This window comes from Talpa europaea (assembly GCF_964194135.1).
Source record: "Talpa europaea genome assembly, chromosome: 5".
NCBI lineage: Eukaryota > Metazoa > Chordata > Mammalia > Eulipotyphla > Talpidae > Talpa > Talpa europaea.
In genome coordinates, this window is record NC_140071.1 from 121886804 (window position 1) to 121905241 (window position 18438).

General features: G+C 37.9%; 1 protein-coding gene across 2 annotated transcripts in view; it reads left to right on the plus strand.

Moving 5' to 3' along the window:
• Window positions 1–18438, plus strand: part of PDS5A (PDS5 cohesin associated factor A) — a gene marked incomplete at both ends in the record, with an annotated part of 114374 nt that overhangs the window by 60150 nt on the left and 35786 nt on the right. For both annotated transcript variants that reach the window (XM_084232888.1, XM_084232889.1), the window contains 4 exons: window positions 9108–9189; window positions 10387–10435; window positions 10647–10786; window positions 15527–15642. In XM_084232888.1, coding sequence (XP_084089014.1) covers window positions 9108–9189; window positions 10387–10435; window positions 10647–10786; window positions 15527–15642 — 387 coding nt within the window. The remainder of the gene's footprint in view (window positions 1–9107; window positions 9190–10386; window positions 10436–10646; window positions 10787–15526; window positions 15643–18438) is intronic.

Genomic DNA, 18438 nt, shown 5'->3' on the forward strand with positions numbered 1-18438 from the left:
TCCCTTCTCTGGCTCTGGTGAATTCTCTCACCCTCCCGTGCTTCTAACTGTACCCAGTGCTTGTATAAATAAATAAATAAATAAACCTTAAAAAAAAAAAAAAAAGAACTAAGTACTGGTTCTTTGTCTGGAGAGCATATCCCAGTCACCTCTACATAGCATGACCTCTAAATTGTCCAAACTGGGATATTTTTGAGACTAAAAGTAAGCATTATTAATACTTTTGTTTGGACAATTGGGATAAACTTTAATTATCCCAAGCCGAGTAGGATATATTGTATGATCACTCCACTCTAATAAAACTTTTTGAAAAGTAAGTTCTATCATTGAGAATTCTTTTGAATCAGAACCCCAACTATTTATGTATAACATATACCCACATAATTTCCCACATAATTTCTCACTGTGTATATAAAATTATAGATGAACATATATAATCTTTAATTTTCAAACAACTTTCATTTATAGAAAAATTGCAGAAATAGTAAAAGCATTGTGATATTCCCTTAAAGTCATCATTTTTGACCATTCAATCATTTGTATGGTCAACTCTATTTCTGTGTACGTATTTCTTCTGAACCATTTGAGAGTTAATGATAGACATTGGATACCCTTATTCCTAGCTGCTTCAAGTATATTCCCTAAGAAGTTGTATATTCTCTTATATAATCTGAGTATACTTATAAAAACAATAGGTTTGACATTGATTGATACAATATTGTTTAATCCAGTGTGTGCTCAGATTCTCTCAATTGTCCAAATAACATTCTTTATGAGCATTTTTTTCCCTTTCTAGGATTATACATTGTATATTTAGTTGTCTAGTCTTTTGTTTCTTTTATTTATTTATTTTTTTTTTTTATAAATTTTATTGTTATATTCCCCATACAATTGCAGCCCCCCATTCTGACCCCAATCCCTCCCCTCCCGCCCCCGCCCCCCTAAAAGTGTCTCTGGTTCATAGTTTTTTGTTGATTTTGATTTTCACTTTCTTATAGTTATTCATTTTCCTGGTCCCTTATTTAAGTTTTCTAGATTCCTGCTATGAGTGAGACCATCCGGTATTTTTCTTTTTCTTTTTGGCTTATTTCGCTGAGCATGATCCCTTCCAGCGCCATCCATGTTGCAGCAAATTGCATGTGTTTATCTTTTTTGAATGCTGAGTAATATTCCATGGTATATATGTACCACATCTTCTTGATCCAGTCATCTATTTTTGGGCATTTGGGTTGTTTCCAAAGCTTAGCTATTGTAAACAGTGCTGCTATAAACATAGGGGTGCAGGTGTTCTTAGGAATTGATGTTTCTGTGTCCTTTGGGTAAATACCTAGGAGTGGAATTGCTGGGTCATATGGAAGCTCTATGTTTAGTAGGTCCAGAAATCTCCACACAGCTTTCCACAGTGGTTGGACCAGTTTGCACTCCCACCAACAGTGCAGAAGAGTTCCTTTTTCTCCACACCCTCGCCAACATTTGTTGTTGCTAGTTTTTTTAATATGTGCCATTCTCACTGGTGTAAGATGGTATCTCATGGTAGTTTTGATTTGCATTTCCCTGATGACAAGTGATGTTGAACATTTTTTCATATGCCTGTTGGCCATTTGCATTTCCTCTTCAGAGAAGTTTCTTTTAAGCTCTTCTGCCCATTTTTTGACTGGATTATTTTCTTTGTTGTTGTTGAGACTCATCAGCTCTTTGCAGATTTTTGTGATCAGTCCTTTATCATTAGTGTTGGGTGCAAAAATGTTCTCCCAGTTGGTGGGGTTTCTCTTTGTTTTTGTTATTGTCTCTTTTGCTGTGCAAAAGCTCTTTAATTTGATATAGTCCCAGCTGTTTATCTTTGCCTTCACTATCACTGCTTTGGGTGATGTGTCTGTAAAGATGTCTTTGATGTGCAAATCACGTAGTGTTTCGCCTATATTTCCTTCTATATATTTTATGGTTTCAGGTCTTATGTCTAGTTCTTTAATCCATTTTGAGTTGATTTTTGTGTATGGTGTGAGGTGGTGGTCAAGCTTCATTCTTTTGCATGTAGCGACCCAGTTTTCCCAGCACCATTTATTGAACAAACTTTCTTTGCTCCAATGCATAGTCTTTGCTCCTTTGTCAAAGATTAGTTGACCATAAACCTGTGGGTTTATTTCTGGATTTTCTATTCGATTCCATTGGTCTGTATGTCTGTTCTTGTTCCAATACCATGCGGTTTTGATGATTATGGCTTTGTAGTATAGTTTGAAGTCTGGGAGTCTGATGCCTCCATTCCCTTCTTTTTTTTTCAGGAGAGCTTTGGCTATTCGGGGTTTTTTGTGATTCCATATGAATTTCATCAATAATTGTTCTATTTCTTTGAAGAATGACATTGAAATTTTGATTGGAATAGCATTGAATCTGTATATTGCTTTTGGAAGGATGGCCATTTTAATAATGTTTATTCTTCCAATCCATGAGCAGGGGATGTCTCTCCATTTCTTTGTGTCTTCTTCTATTTCTTTTAACAGTGTTTTATAGTTTTCTTTGTATAGGTCCTTTACCTCTTTTGTTAGATTTATTCCCAAATATTTGATTTTTTTTGTTTCAATAACAAAAGGGATGGTCTTTTTGATTTCTTCTTCTTCAGATTTATTGTTTGTGTATAGGAAGGCTACTGACTTTTGCGTGTTGATTTTGTATCCTGCCACTTTACTGAACTGATTGATGAGTTGAATTAGCTTTTCTGTGGAGTTTTTGGGGTTCTCTATGTATAATATCATATCGTCTGCAAATAGTGATAGTTTGACTTCTTCTTTTCCTATTTGGATTCCTTGGATGTCTTTCTCTTGTCTTATTGCCCTGGCTAGGACTTCCAGTATTATATTGAAAAGCAATGGTGAGAGTGGACATCCTTGTCTTGTTCCAGATCTTAATGGAATTGCTTTCAGCTTTTCACCATTGAGAATGATACTGGCTGTTGGCTTGTCATAGATGGCCTTTATGATGTTGAGGTATGTTCCTTGTATCCCAAGAATTTCAAGGGCTTTTATCATGAATGGGTGTTGCACTTTGTCGAAAGCTTTCTCAGCATCTATTGATATTATCATATGGTTTTTATATTTCTTTTTGTTGATGTGTTGGATAACGTTGATTGATTTTCGGATGTTAAACCATCCTTGTGCCCCTGGAATGAATCCAACTTGGTCGTGGTGAATTATCTTATGGATACATTGTTGGATTCTGATAGCTAAAATTTTATTGAGGATTTTTGCATCAGTGTTCATTAGGGAGATTGGCCTGTAGTTTTCCTTTTTTGTGTTGTCCTTGTTCGGTTTTGGTATTAGTGTAATGTTGGCTTCATAGAACGTGTTTGGTATTGTCCCTTCCTTCTCAATTTTTTGGAAGAGTTTGTGAAGGATAGGCACTAATTCGTCTCTGAATGTTTGGTAGAATTCATTTGTAAATCCATCAGGTCCTGGGCTTTTGTTTTTGGGGAGGTTTTTGATTACCATTTCAATTTCGCTAATTGTAATTGGTCTGTTTAGGTGTTCTATTTCTTCTTTATCTAGCTTTGGGTGATTGTAGAGTTGTAGGAATTTGTCCATCTCCTCTAGATTGTTAAACTTGTTTCCATATAACTGTTCATAGTAGTTACTGATTATTCTTTTGATTTCTGCTGTGTCCGTTGTGATTTCTCCTCTTTCATTGATGATCCTGTTTATTTGTGCTTTCTCCCTTTTTTCCTTTGTGAGCCTGGCTAGGGGTTTGTCTATTTTATTGATTTTTTCAAAGAACCAGCTCTTGGTTTCATTGATCTTTTGGATTGTTTTTTTAGTTTCAATTTCATTTATTTCTGCTTTGGTTTTTATTATTTCTTTTCTTCTACTGGTTTTGGGGTTTTTTTGTTGTTCTTTTTCTAGATCTTTGAGCTTCGAGATTAGGTTGTTTCTTTGCGTTCTTTCTTGTTTCTTGATGTGAGCTTCTATTGCTATATATTTTCCTCTTATTACTGCTTTTGCTGCATCCCATACATTTAGGATATTGGTGTCCTCCTTGTCGTTCAATTCAAAAAATTTTTTAATTTCTTCTTTGATCTCCTCATTAGTCCAATGGTCTTCCAGTAGTGTGGTTTTTAATCTCCATGAGGTAGGAAAGTTCCTTGCCTTCTTTTTATGGTTTATTTCTAGTTTGATGCCTTCATGGTCAGAAAAGATGGTTGATATGATTTCAATCTTGGTGTATCTGTTGATGTTTGTCTTGTGTCCCAGTATGTGATCGATCCTGGAGAATGATCCGTGTGCGCTTGAGAAAAATGTGTACTCCATTTTTTTGGGGTTTAGTGTTCTATAGATGTCTGTTAAGCCCAATTGCTCTAGGTCTTTATTTAGAGCTTTGGTTTCTTTACTTATTTTTTGTCTTGTTGATCTATCCATTGTTGATAGTGGTGTGTTGAAGTCTCCCACTACGTATGTGTTTTCTCTGATGTCTGTTTTCAGAGAGGACAACAGTTGTCTGATATATTTTGGTGCTCCTTCGTTTGGTGAGTATATGTTAATGAGTGTTATTTCTTCTTGAAGTATTGTCCCCTTGATCATAATGTAGTGACCATTGGGGTCTCTTTTTATCTTTTTGAGTTTGAAATCTGTTTTATCTGATATAAGTATAGCTGTTCCTGCTTTCTTTTTTGGTCCATTTGCTTGTAGGATTGTTTTCCATCCTTTAACTTTGAGCCTATTTTTATCTTTTGTAGCTAAATGTGTTTCCTGGAGACAGCAAAAGGTTGGGTTTTGTTTCATTGTTATTCGTCGCTCTGAGGTTCTGGCTTTAGGACTCCTTGTAGTATTTTTTGGAGTGGGGGTTTAGTTGCAATGAAATTCCGGAGTTTCTGTTTGTCTGGGAAGGTCCATATTCTTTCTTCAAAGAGGAAGGAGAGCTTTGCGGGATAGAGTATTCTTGGTTGGCATCTGTTTTCTTGGAGTCTGTTGACTATGTCCCTCCACTCTCTCCTTGCCCGTAGTGTTTCTTCGGAGAAGTCTGATGTCAGCCTGATTGGTTTTCCTTTGAATGTTATCTGTTTCTTCCCTCTTGCCAGCTTCATTATTTTTTCCTTGTCCTGGATTCTTGGGAGCTTTACTATTATGTGTCTTGCTGTATTTTTCCTTTCGTCGTGGAAGTTTGGTGTTCTTCTTGCTTCTTGTATATCAATTTTCAGCTCCTTCTTCACATTTGGGAAGTTCTCTTCAATTATCTCTTTGAATATTTTCTCTGTTCCTACATCTCTCTCCTCTCCTTCTGGTATTCCTATAACTCTTATATTTCCTTTCCTCATGGAGTCAGATAGTTCCCGAAGTCTTTCTTCGTTCTTTTTCCTTCGTACTTCTCTTTCCTTTTCTGTTTTGGTTCTTTTTATTTCTGTGTCTTCAAGATTACTTATTCGTTCTTCCATTTCATCTATTCTGCTTTCATTGCTTTTCCCAGAATTCTTTAGTTCTTCCATTAATTCTTTGATCTCCTGCATTTCTTTTACTTCCCTCTTTAGGGACTCAATTTCTTTCTTCTGACCATTGTTTTCCCTCTCTAGGGACTCAATTGCATTCTTCTGATCGTTGATTATTTTTCCCTTATCATTGTTTTCCTTTATGACTTCTGTCAGTTTTTTAATCACGGCAATTTTAAATTCTCTTTCTGGAAGGCTCAGAAATTCTTCCAAGTTATTGTCGTTGCAATCTGGGGGCTGGCTTTCTTTTTGTGGTGTGCTTTTTCTCTGGAGAGTTGCTAGGTTGCGTGTGGTTCTTCTCCTCCCTACTGTCTGTTTTCTAATTTGCCGTATGCGTTGGGACACTGTGTTGTTGGGACTTGCCGGCATCTTGGGTGGGCTTCTCTGTTCCCCTCTGGTTCTTCCAGGAGTCATCTGTCAGTTTCAAGCAGCCTTTACTGGAGAAAGGTCCCTGTTCTAAAATGCCGATGTGGGGACACACTCCCCTGTGCGCCTGGTCTGCCCCGGCGGTGGGTTCCTGCTCCCCTCTGGCGTGGGCGAACTTCCCCCGCTCACCTCTGGCTCCTGAGGAAGCCTTCTGCAGGTAGTCTTTACTGAAGAAATGTCCCTGTTCTAAAATGGTGATGTGGGACACACTCCCTGCGCTTCTGGTCTCAGGCACACTCTTCTGCGCGCCTGGTCTGCCCCGGCTGTGGGTGCTCGCTCTCCCTGTGGGCTCAGACTACTTGTTCAGAAGGGGCCCGGTGTGGGCTAACTCCCCAGCTGGCCACTAGCTCCTTCAGTAGCCTGTGCTGGGGTCAAGTCGCTAGGTGGCACCAGAGATCTCTCCTAGAGCCCTTGGGGAGCTGATTTTCCACCCCGTGGGACAGGGAGCAGAGCGGGGATGGTAGGGTACACCTCAACGGCTTTGGGGTGCTGTGTCTGCCTTGTGCCCCACCGTCGTGGGGAACCCACGCCCCTAATTTCGTGCCCCGGGTCTCAGTTCCAAAGCCCTCAGTTCCAGGACGCGGGCTGTAGCCCAGATCAGTGGCGCGGGAATGGCGCCTTTTGAATCCTGCTCCCCTGCCTGGGCGCCTTGTTCCTGCTCACTCAGGGAGGGCCTCCGCCCGGGTCTCAGTTCCAAAGCCCTCAGTTCCAGGACGCGGGCTGTAGCCCAGATCAGTGGCGCGGGAATGGCGCCTTTTGAATCCCGCTCCCCTGCCTGGGCGCCTTGTTCCTACTCACTCAGGGAGGGCCTCCGCCCGGGTCTCAGTTCCAAAGCCCTCAGTTCCAGGACGCGGGCTGTAGCCCAGATCAGTGGCGCGGGAATGGCGCCTTTTGAATCCCGCTCCCCTGCCTGGGCGCCTTGTTCCTGCTCACTCAGGGAGGGCCTCCACCCGGGTCTCAGTTCCAAAGCCCTCAGTTCCAGGACGCGGGCTGTAGCCCAGATCAGTGGCGCGGGAATGGCGCCTTTTGAATCCCGCTCCCCTGCCTGGGCGCCTTGTTCCTGCTCACTCAGGGAGGGCCTCCGCCGTCTCCCCGCAAGCCTAGGTCGCAGGCGCGGGGACCTGGGCAGCTGCAATCCGAGCGCTGCTTTAGCGCAAGCTTACCAGGCGGCCGGGGCTGTGTGCTGGTGCTGGTCTCCTCCTGGTGGGCGGGGCTCTCTTTAATGGCGCGTGGAGCTCACCTCCGCGGTGGATCCTGCAGGGTTCGCCTCAGCTCCCGTTCACGGGGTGTGGTGGCTGAAATAGTTCCTTTCCACTCACAGTCCCGCTTGCTGCATCCGTTTTTCTTGTTGGGCGTTTTGGTTTGTTGTTTCCCTCGTCTCTGCCGGTCGGAGAGTGCCGCCTCTGTGGGCGGGGGAGGGGAGCAGGGTTCTGCGCTTCCCTCCCTTCTCGTCCTCTTTTATGGCAACTTTCTTCTTCGGGCAGTTTGCTGGAGTCGTCCGTTTATCTTCCGTGTCCCAGTTCTCACTGGGACCTGCCGCTTTTCCTCCCTATTAACTTTTTTTAATGGGAGATCTTACTCGCAGCGTCTCCTCGCCGCCATGTTGCTCCGCCCCTTCCCTTTTGTTTCTTTTAAAACCATTCCTCAGTCTTTATTTCTGGTGACTTTGATGTATTTCTTCTTTTTTTTTTTTTTTTTTTTTGTTTTTGTTTTTGTTTTTGTTTTGTTTTTAAGATTTATTTATTTATTTATACAAGCACTGAATACAGTTAGAAGTGCGGGAGGGTGAGAGAATTCGCCAGAGCGGGGAGCAGAGCAGGCAGAAGGACCGAAGTACACTGCTGAGGGGAGCAGCAGGCGGCAGGAGAGGTCTGCATGCCATGTGGGACCCTCCTCCTGTGGCCTGGGAGCAGCCGGGGATCGAACCAGCACTGCAGAGGCTGCGGGCCGCTTCACAAGCCAGCGCTCAACCACTGCGCCACCGGGGAGGCCCTGATGTATTTCTTTTTTTAAAGAATATTCTGTATGCCAATTACTTTATAGAAAGTTCTCTCAATTTGAATTCATCCAGTGTTTTCTCATTAGATTGAGATTATGTATTCTAAGCAGAAATTGCACAAAATTGGGCGTCCCAGGTGGCGCAAGGGGTTAAAGCACCACACTGTGAAGCAATCCACAGCCTCTGCAGCACAAGTTTGATCCCCAGCCGGCCAGGGAGAAACCCACATGGCGAGGCAGACCGCTCCTGTCTCACCGCTTCTCCCCTCAACAGTGTATTTTAGTAGATCTGCCTGTTCTGCTCCCAACTCTCTCTCTGGTGGATCCTCTTCCCCCCTGCCCCCGCATCTCTGGCCTGTGCCCAGATCTTGTATGCATAAATAAATAAATCTTCAAAAAAAAGAAATTGCACAAAATTATCTTCATCGTGCATATGTCTTCAGTGCATCATACCAGGAGACATTAGCCTTTTTTTTTTTTTTTTTTAAAGATTTGCACATGGGGCTTAATGCTTACGCTAGGTAGTATAAACCCCTTGACCTAAAGTTTTGATGTATCTGTATTTCAAAATAGTTGGCAGAGATAAGAAAATAGACTAATACCTCAGAGGAACACCAGGTATGGGGAATTAATAGAGTGGGTTTGTGAGAAGAATATCTACTTTAATGGGGAAAGAAGGGTCTAGAATAAACACATTCGATGTAAATTTGGCATCCTGAATCTATGTCATTTCTAAGAAAAATCATTATTTGAAATAATCTGAAATCCTTCAGCATATCCCTTGACATAAAGAAGCTTCATAATTTGATTCTTTTCTATGGTACGTTTCAACTTGCTAATGCCCCCCCCAGCCATACTGTGTGCTCCAAGCCTGTAATTTTTTCTTTAGTTAGCTATATATGCCATTCACTTTGATGGCATTTTATCTTTCTTTGTACCAGAACATTCTAGATACCTCTACTTAGATTGTCTTTTAATCCTTTACTTACCTGGTAAGATCCTGTTGATCCTTTTGAACTCCTCAAATATTTTCTCTTCTAATAAGCTTTAAGGTACTTTCAAATTAAACTACCTTAATCCTAATCAATAATTTTTCTGGTGCTTAAAATTTTACCTAAATATAAGAAGCATGGTATAAATACACCATGCAACAAAGATGTAGTAAAATTGAATGTCAGTATTATGCATTTTTTCAAGTTTGTTACTTTATTTACAGAGCTCTCAATGAAATGTGGAAATGTCAGAACATGCTTAGAAGTCATGTACGAGAACTATTGGATTTACACAAGCAGCCTACGGTAGATTTATGATTTACTTAAATTCATAGTTTGCTATTCATTGTTCAGTTTTTCTGTGGTTTTAAAGAAGGAAGCAAAAGGTATCCCAAGTATTTTATTTTCCCAGTGAATTAATAATTTCTGTAATTATCCAAACTAAAAATGAAGATTACAAACTCTTATTTCCAGCATGAGCTAAGAAATGGTGTTTTCTAGTTATCAAGTATTTAAACACTTAGAGTTTGTATGCAATTTTCCGGTTTTAAAATAGAATTAAACTTCATGATAAATTTATATTAGAAGTCATAAATTTTTGCACTCCCTGATTTTCTATTCCTTAGAGTCAACATCAAATATAAAATCAGATTTTTTTTTAACAAAAATAAAATTCTACCTAACATTTCTGAACTATGGTAGATAGAAACTTGAATAATCTCTTAATGTACTTCTAAATGTATTTGCTAGAATAGATCTTCTTAACCAGGAAACCAAAGACTATGGCCCCAAAAGGATCCAGAGACACCAGGACAAGGGCCAGCAACATTTTTTGGATATGACCAGAGAAAAAAATTTTAAGTTTTTACATCTTTATAGTCTCTGGTGAACTGCTGACTCTGCCTTTGTACTGCAAAAGTCATCAAAGACAATGTATAAATAAATAGGCATGAACGTGTTTACCAAATTACTCAAATTTCATACTAATTAAAGCAAATAATGAAGTAATACTATAACTATAATAGAGGAAAATGAAGTTAATACTGTAAGTATGATAGAGGAAAATTAGTACTTATTCTGAGGTTATATAAGTAGTGGATCTCTAAATGACAAATAGAACTTTATGCAGGAAGAAAATTTCTTCATATTTAATTTTCTCAGGTGTATGGTTTCACAGTAATTTTGATGTGATAATTGTTTCAGTTATCTTGTGTTCAATCTTCTGGCAAGATAGCTTTCCTATGGAAGTATGTACTTTTAATTTTTAAATGCCTTCTTGCTCACATTTCCTTTCCTTCTATTTGTCATAATAGTTGTTGCTATTCCACAATTCTTTTATTAATCAACTCAGTGTAACTATATGGTAAGCTATTTTCTAATGGGTAGATTGTAATCTTTTTTTGTATAGTTTAAGAAATATATATTCAATACTGGGTATAGATTTTCTTATAGAAATTGGCTAGTGTATATGATTGGTTATATTGTTTTTGTTCTAAATTTCAGTCAGAGGCTAACTGTTCTGCCATGTTTGGAAAACTGATGACCATAGCAAGTGAGTATGTTCATTCACTCTGTAGATAAACATCAAAACAGGTGAATAATTTGCCCAGTGGAACTATCGATTTAATACTAAGAGAAAATAGTCCTTACTATATTTCTAAGAACTGCGCTGATTTTCTTTTCATGATTCAGCACTAGTTTAAGCTAACTTGCTTTTATTTTAGTTTATCTTTTGTAATGTTGACTCTCTTTTAATATTATAGAGAATTTGCCTGACCCTGGAAAAGCACAAGATTTTGTGAAGAAATTTAACCAGGTTCTTGGTGATGATGAGAAATTGAGGTCGCAACTGGAGTTATTAATCAGTCCAACATGTTCATGCAAACAGGCAGATGTTTGTGTGGTTAGTAGATCATCCTTTTATATTTATTCTCCTTACTTTGCTAGTGGGAAGTTGTTTTATTATAGCCTCATTTATATAGATTACTTTATTTGTATGAGTTTAACAATATTATGAACTCTGAATTACCTAGCAGTATACCTATGGTCAACTGAGTTCTTTTTACTTAGCAATTTTTACATGTATTTTCTTCTCCCATGTTTTTGCATAAAAATGACCCTTGTCAGTAAGTCAGCAATAGTTCCATTGCTGCATGTGCATTTATAGATAAGGTAATTCCTGTGTAGGCTTTTGTATTTAATCTATTCATTTAATTATTTCTTTTATCTGTTTATTTTATAGAAAACCAGTATCATTGAAAATATCAAACAGTAAATCTTCATCCATTCATTCAGCATTTTACGAAACAGTTCTGTTTTAACTTCAGCTTTACCATTTACTACAATTGTGACCTTTAGGAAGTTCCTCAATATTTTTGAACCTCGTTTTTCTTATCTATAAATATTAACGTAGAGCCTCATAGGATTGTTAAAAGATTTTTCTATATCCTTAGGATCAGACTTACAGAGATGAATAAGAAAATTATTTAAATATTTGTCTAATTTTGTTTTTAGAAAGAGCGAGAATGATTACTTAAATATGTGATAAGAGATAAGAACTATAGAATAAATGTACATGTAATGTGGCCTACAAGCATGGAGTGGTATTTTTATTCATTGTAAGCATACAGAATCTTCAAGCAAAAATAAAAAGGCCAGTAATTAAGAAAAGATGAGGAAAAACCAATTTCAGGAAGAAGGCAATGGGGGCTTCTTTTGGGTTAGGAATATGGCTGTGTTATGTGCCCAGATTATCCCAATTGTTGCATTTCTGAGCTGGGCACTTTGCTGAGAACAAGGACAGTGTCTGGAGGGTTTCAAGAATGGTCCAGCTATTCACATATCCTTGTAGAATATCCTACCATCCAGTCAGAGAAAAAACCAGGCTCTCCAAAAACCTGGTAATAGATCTATTTATCTTTATGCCAAGAAGGTTGGGAGCCAGAGTCTGCATGTGGTGTGTGCCCAGGCCAACTCTGAGGAAATCATGTTGTGAGACCTAAAGTTCTTATGAGACTGTCAAAAACAAACATGTCAACAGGGCCTATGATGGCTCAAGGTGCACTAAATGTGTCTGTGATGATTTCAAGCATGCTTTTCTTATTGAGGAACAGAAAATCTTTCTAAGTATTTAAGGCACAAGCAGAGTCAGAAAACTAAATAAAATATAAAGCTTTTTTTTTTTCTTAAGTCAGGAGAAAAACAAATACCATCTGATTTTACTCATGTGGAGTTGGAGTATAGAGAAACAAAGGAACAGACAAACCAAAACAAGCACTAGAAATGTGACTGCAGAACTGAGGCTACTAAAAGGGGAGCAAAGTATGGGAAGGACCCAGTGGATTCTGGTGGAGGACTATGGGTGCCTTGGTGGTGGCTGTAGTGACATACATTAGAAGAGGTATGAACCTGTACCTCTGAATCAGCATTGTATACCAGTGTTACCTCAATAAAAATAATATTAAAAACTAGAAATAAGTATTGTTTAAGTAAGCTTTTTGAGTTTAAAAAAAAAGTTTTATCTACTTCTTTGTCCTTAAAACGTCCTGCAGGGCATCTACTAATATAATTGGGTCATATAATGAAATACCTTAAGGATATTTACTTGGTTTAACCACTTCATGTTACAGATAAAGACAAAGAATTTTTGTAGGTAAAGATTCTCGTTCAGTGTTTCAGAGATGTTTGTAGTGGCTAAAGTAGTGTCTCAATCTTATACTCATCATAGTGTTCTTACTATACATTCCATCATTGTTTGCAAGAAGAACAAACCAAGTACTGCTTAGGAAATATGAACTTTAGGAAATAACAAGCAAATGGTATTTTTGGTCTGAGAGAAAACAGGAATTGTGCTTGTTTGAAAAAAAATGAGAGTAACATAAATCCCTACTATTAGTCAGACCAAAAATACTTGTTTTCAAATCCAAAAAAGTACATGCAAAACAGATGTTTATAACCAAAAGGCCTCAGGATAAGTATTGTTGCTATTCAGATTTTAGAAACCAGGTAAGTAGAGATGAGGACTGCACTTTCACTGCAAAAAGAGCATGGTAATGATGATGCTTTTTTTTGAAGGGAGATTATTTGAGTACTGGGTCACAAAATAGTTAAGTGCTTCTAGAGTGCTTCTAGAATTCTATTCTAGAAAGAAATTTTTCTTTTTTGGTGTTGTGTGTGCGTGTGTGTGTGTGTGTGTGTGTGTAATTTCACAGGAATTTCTCTCCTAGCAATTAACATTAGCATTATGTATTTTGAGGAATTGTTTCACTTATTAATATATTCTTGTGTATAAAGTAGGACTTAAAAATCCTTTAGATTCAAGAAAATGAACACTTTCAGAAACATTTTTGCCATTTTTCAGAATATGTATTATTTTATCCTCTCCAAAGGTTACTGATATTGATTACATATATCCTCTAATATCCACATTCTTTTTTCCTATAGTTATATTCTGAAATAGAAAAGAATAAAAAATGAAATATACAGAGATAGAAATTTAATTTGTCATTTTGTGTACCTTTCATTCCATCTTTGAGACTCCCTACTCTGTCCCCTATGTGTATTTACCACCACCTCCTTTTTTCCTAAATAATAGTCACTTTTCACTTTTAAAGAGGTAAGCATTTCAGTAATAGAGTTAGTAGGAATGGAAATCTAATATTTTCCTCTTTGTCTCAGTTTCATTCTTGAAGAATTGTAGCAAATATGCTTTACGGAATAATGATAGACATACTATGGATTCATACATGTATAGTGTGAAGAGGTGAGCAGTAGTATTAAAATACATGGCACACACACAAACACACACATGCTTTCCCTTTGGAGTTCAGGATTTGAATTTTAACCCCTTGTTTCTTGAGAAGGACCACAGATTTCAAGATTTTTTAAAAGGAATCTTATTTATCCAACATTTGAGATCATTCTGGATTCAGTTTCAGCTATACCATTTACAAACACAGTGTTACCTTTTTGTAAGTTATTATTTTTGAGCTTCATTTTCTTTACCAGTAAGTATTACACACTTATTAAGAGTATTAAAACAATAAAGTAAAATGAATTATATGTATACACTAAAACAGGACCCTCTGTACTGTCCTGTAAGATGTAAATAAATGGTTATTCTTATGGCATTATATGTACATGACAAAAAACTGGGAATTTTTTAAATAGATCTGGAATGGGATCATGAATCTCCATTTTACTTAAACTTCTGTTTAATTCTGTCTCAGTGATTCTGTTATTCTTTATGTTCATGGATCACACTGTTATAACCCTGCCTTTCAGGACTGTCTGGATATGCATTGAATTTTCAGAAGTGCACATTTCATTTTGTTCCTTGATCAAACCTACAACATTATTATTTATCACATAATTTAGTAAATTATATTATAAATGGTCTCACTGAGGTTGAAGTTTAGGTGACAGGCAGACACATTTCAGTATGCAGTGTACCTGTGATCTTTAAGTATTCTGATGGAATCAGCACTATGAAGCTATCCGCAGCCACTGTAGCATGAGTTCAATCCCCAGCCAGGGAGGTGACCCACATGGCGCAGCAGACCTCTCCCGACTCGCCTGCTGCTGCTGCTCAGCATTGTATTTCACTCAATCTGCCTGTTCTGCTACCCATTCTGTCTCTGCTGAATGTTCTCTCTCACACACACACACACGTACCTCTGGCCTGTACCTAAGTTTTTGTATGCATAAATAAATAAATCTTTTTTTAAAAAAATGTTTACATGTGGTTTAGAGCAAGGTAAATGTTTTACTTTCTCAAAGGCTGAAATTTTACTCAGTAAACTACAGCTTGCAGAATAAATCAGGCATCTTATAATGATTAATGTTTTCTTCAGAATCTCAGTCCTTTTAATGTTTTTTTTTTCCAGAATCTCAGTCCTTTTAACTCACATTCTAATAACAAATACAGATGACATCTAATTTAATGACCTTTATTGTTTATTTGTATCAAGATGTTAATAAAACTACAATAGATTTTTCTCCTTTGTTGTCTTGAACAGTTCACTGAAATATTTTCTATGAAAAATGTTTAAAAAGTATCACTTTTAGTTTGGAAAGTATTTTTTAATGTGCTTTATCTTCTCAGCTAAAATTTACATTAACTCATGTGAGATAATAAATTAAAAACCTTATTTTTACAATAAATTTCTCACCCACAGCCTAGTATGTTATAAATGTAATCTTGTCTTTGGGAGAATAAGTCTCTATAATAAGATCAGGACTTTATAGTCTTAAGAAAATTTTGGCAATCATGTCTTTACATTGTAGAACCTGTTTCATGTAATACCACTATTTTTGAGCTCAACTATGTTATTCCGGAACAGAAAAGCCTTACAAATATTAATACACTTATGAACTTCCCTCTCTTTAAAAAACAAATAAAATTCTATCAAATTATAAAATAAGCCAATAAAATATATCCAAGAAAAGTGGTTAAGCGTGCCATCCCTTTTCTGTTCTCCACAATCCAGGTTTTATAGTGATTACCTAATGAGTATGTAATTTTAGCCAGGGTCCAAAGCAGAATTTTATTTGAATCTTAAATACTTTTGATGACTACAATCACTTTTATTTTAAAAACAAAAAAGAGACTCATACTTACCACAAAACTTTTTATTTTCTATAGAGAGAAATAGCTCGGAAACTTGCAAATCCTAAGCAGCCAACAAATCCTTTTCTAGAAATGGTCAAATTTCTGTTGGAAAGAATTGCACCTGTGCACATTGATTCAGAAGCCATAAGGTAAGTCAGAAATACATTCATTCACAAATAAAAATAAGAGGAAAATAAGATACATTCCAGCACCCCACAGTAGATGCCTAAAGCCCCATATGGTGCCAAACTCTATATATACGATCTTTTTTGCTATGCATATGTATCTATGATAGTTTAATTTCTTAATTAGGCACAGTAAAGATTAACAGGGCCTCCCTGGTGGCCCACAGGGTTAAGTTTCAGCACTATAAAACTATCACCAGCCACTGCCGCATGAGTTCGATCCCCTGCAATGGAGCTAACCCACATGGTGCAGCAGACCTCTCCTGTTTCACCTGCTGATCCCCTCAGCAGTGTATTTCAGTAGAAATACTTTTCTATTTATCTTTAAAATAAGGATAATAATTACTATTATATCATAATAATTACTATACATTAGACAAGGCCTTGACTAACATATGGATATTTAAAACACTTAGCATAATACCTCATGTGTAGTAACTTCTAAATGAAAGTAGCTATTTAGGAAGAAAAAAATAAACCCACAAAAGAACAAAGTCAAAAGGAATCAAGAAATACTTAGAAAATTGCATGTACTTCAACCATAATAAAGGATTTTGGAAGAAAGGATTGGGAATAGTGGAAAATTATCCTAAATATAACGTTTTGTTGTTTTTTTTTTTTTTCAATATAAGTATTCTTTTCCAGACTTCTGTCCTTACAACTACATATTTGCATGCTGTAATTTTTAGTCAATAGAAAGTTGTTGAACATGAAGTAGTGTCTATAATAATGCTTGAAATCTGGGGAAGAGGATAAAATTTTAAAAAGAAAAGGGCTCAGGACTGAATCCTAAAGAAAATTAACAATGTAGAGGCTGTCAGAAGAAAAATCATTAAAAAGGAATTTTTAAAGGAAGTGTGATCAAAAGTAAGATGTCAGGAGATAGAGATATCACAGAAGCCAAAAGAGAAGCCAAAAAGGTAGAGGGTCAGATGCTACCAAGAAGTAAATAGTGGGCCTCCCTTGTGGTGCAAGGGTTAAGACGCAACCTATGATGCTATCTGCAGCCACTGCAGCATGAGTTCAATTCCTGGCCAGCCAGGGAGCAACCCACGTGGTGCAGCAGACCTCTCCTGACTCGCCTGCTGCTCCCCTCAGCAGTGTATACTTTGGTCAGTCTGCCTGTTCTGTTCCCCACTGTCTCTGGTGAGTTCTCTCACCTCCTGCGCCTCTGGCCTGGACCCCAGCTCTTATATGGATAAATAAATATTTAAAAAAAAAAAAAAGAAGTAAATAGTTACTAAAATCATCCTTTTTATTTAGAGAAATGCACACTACCACAATAGCCAAAGTAAAGTAGTTTCTTTGTGCTAACAAGGATGACTCCAAGTTACCTGTATTGGAAAAGAGCATAGGATAGCCCTTTCAAACAGTCACATGATGGCACACTGAGAAATGATGGTGTCTGAAGAGCAGAAAAGACTGTTCAGGTGTGGAGGTGCCTGATTATGCTCAACAGGGCCTCACTAGGTTCCACTTGGCTACCTTGGTATGAATAAATCAAAGGAATAAATACTTCATGATACTGCTAAACTCTGCTTTAGGAGATAAATTGGAATATGGGTACAGATATCTTAGTTACAAAAAGTAAAGGAGAAAAATAAATTGATGAAAAGGGAGTGAATATGAAGAAGGATCTTTTGTTGTTTTTAATGTTGGAATTTGGGATCAAAATACTTACAAAGGCAATACTGAAGACACTGAAGGAATGGAATAGGGCCCGTGCTTGAGCAACATCCCTAAGAAAGCAGAACAAGAAAGAAGGAAGCCTTCCTATATAACAGTAAAATAATAGATGCAAATTAGAAGCAGTATAGAAGGTAGGGTATGAAAAATGTTTTCTTGGGCTTCCCCGGTGGCGCAGCGGTTGAGCGCTGGGTTGCGAAGCTGCCCGCGGCCTCTGCGGCGCCGGTTCGATCCCCGGCTGCTCCCCGGCCACCAGAGGAGGGTCCCACATGGCAAGCAGACCTCTCCTGCCGCCCGCTGCTCCCCTCAGCAGTGTACTTCGGTCCTTCTGCCTGCTCTGCTCCCTGCTCTGGCTCTGGTGAATTCTCTCACCCTCCCGCGCTTCTGACTGTACCCAGTGCATGTATAAAAACAAAACAAACAAACAAATAAATAAATAAAACATGCCTCTATTAAAAAAAAAAAGAAAAAAGAAAAATGTTTTCTTAACCCTTCAATTTTTGGCTATTAGATTAAAAGTAAGATAGTCTGCTCAGTAGAAAGATTCAGACCTGAATTTGAATAACAAAAATTTGTGATATTTGTTACAAAGCATAGGAGAAAAACGGATATATAGAAAATTTTCTTTTTTTCTTTTTAAAGATTTTTTTATTTATACAAGCACTGGGTACAGTCAGAAGCACGGGAGGGTGAGAGAATTCGCCAGAGCCAGAGTGGGGAGCAGAACAGGCAGACTGACAAAGTACACTGCTGAGGGGAGCAGCGGGCGGCAGGAAAGGTCTGTGCGCCATGTGGGACACTCACCCGGCGGCCGGGGATCAAACCAGTGCTGCAGAGGCTGAGGGCAGTTTCGCAACCCAGTGCTGAAATGCTGCGCCAACAGAGAGGCCCTATAGAAAATTTTCAAAGCAGTTTTAAAGATGCATTTGGGTGGACGATGATCTTTTGCTTCGTAAGTCCTATGAAGTATATGGAATGTATATTTTTATCTAATTTAGAAATGGAAAATATTAAGAGGAATGACTACAAGCCTGGTTCTAAGACTTGGGTCTTTCTTTTACAGCTCCTTGCTCA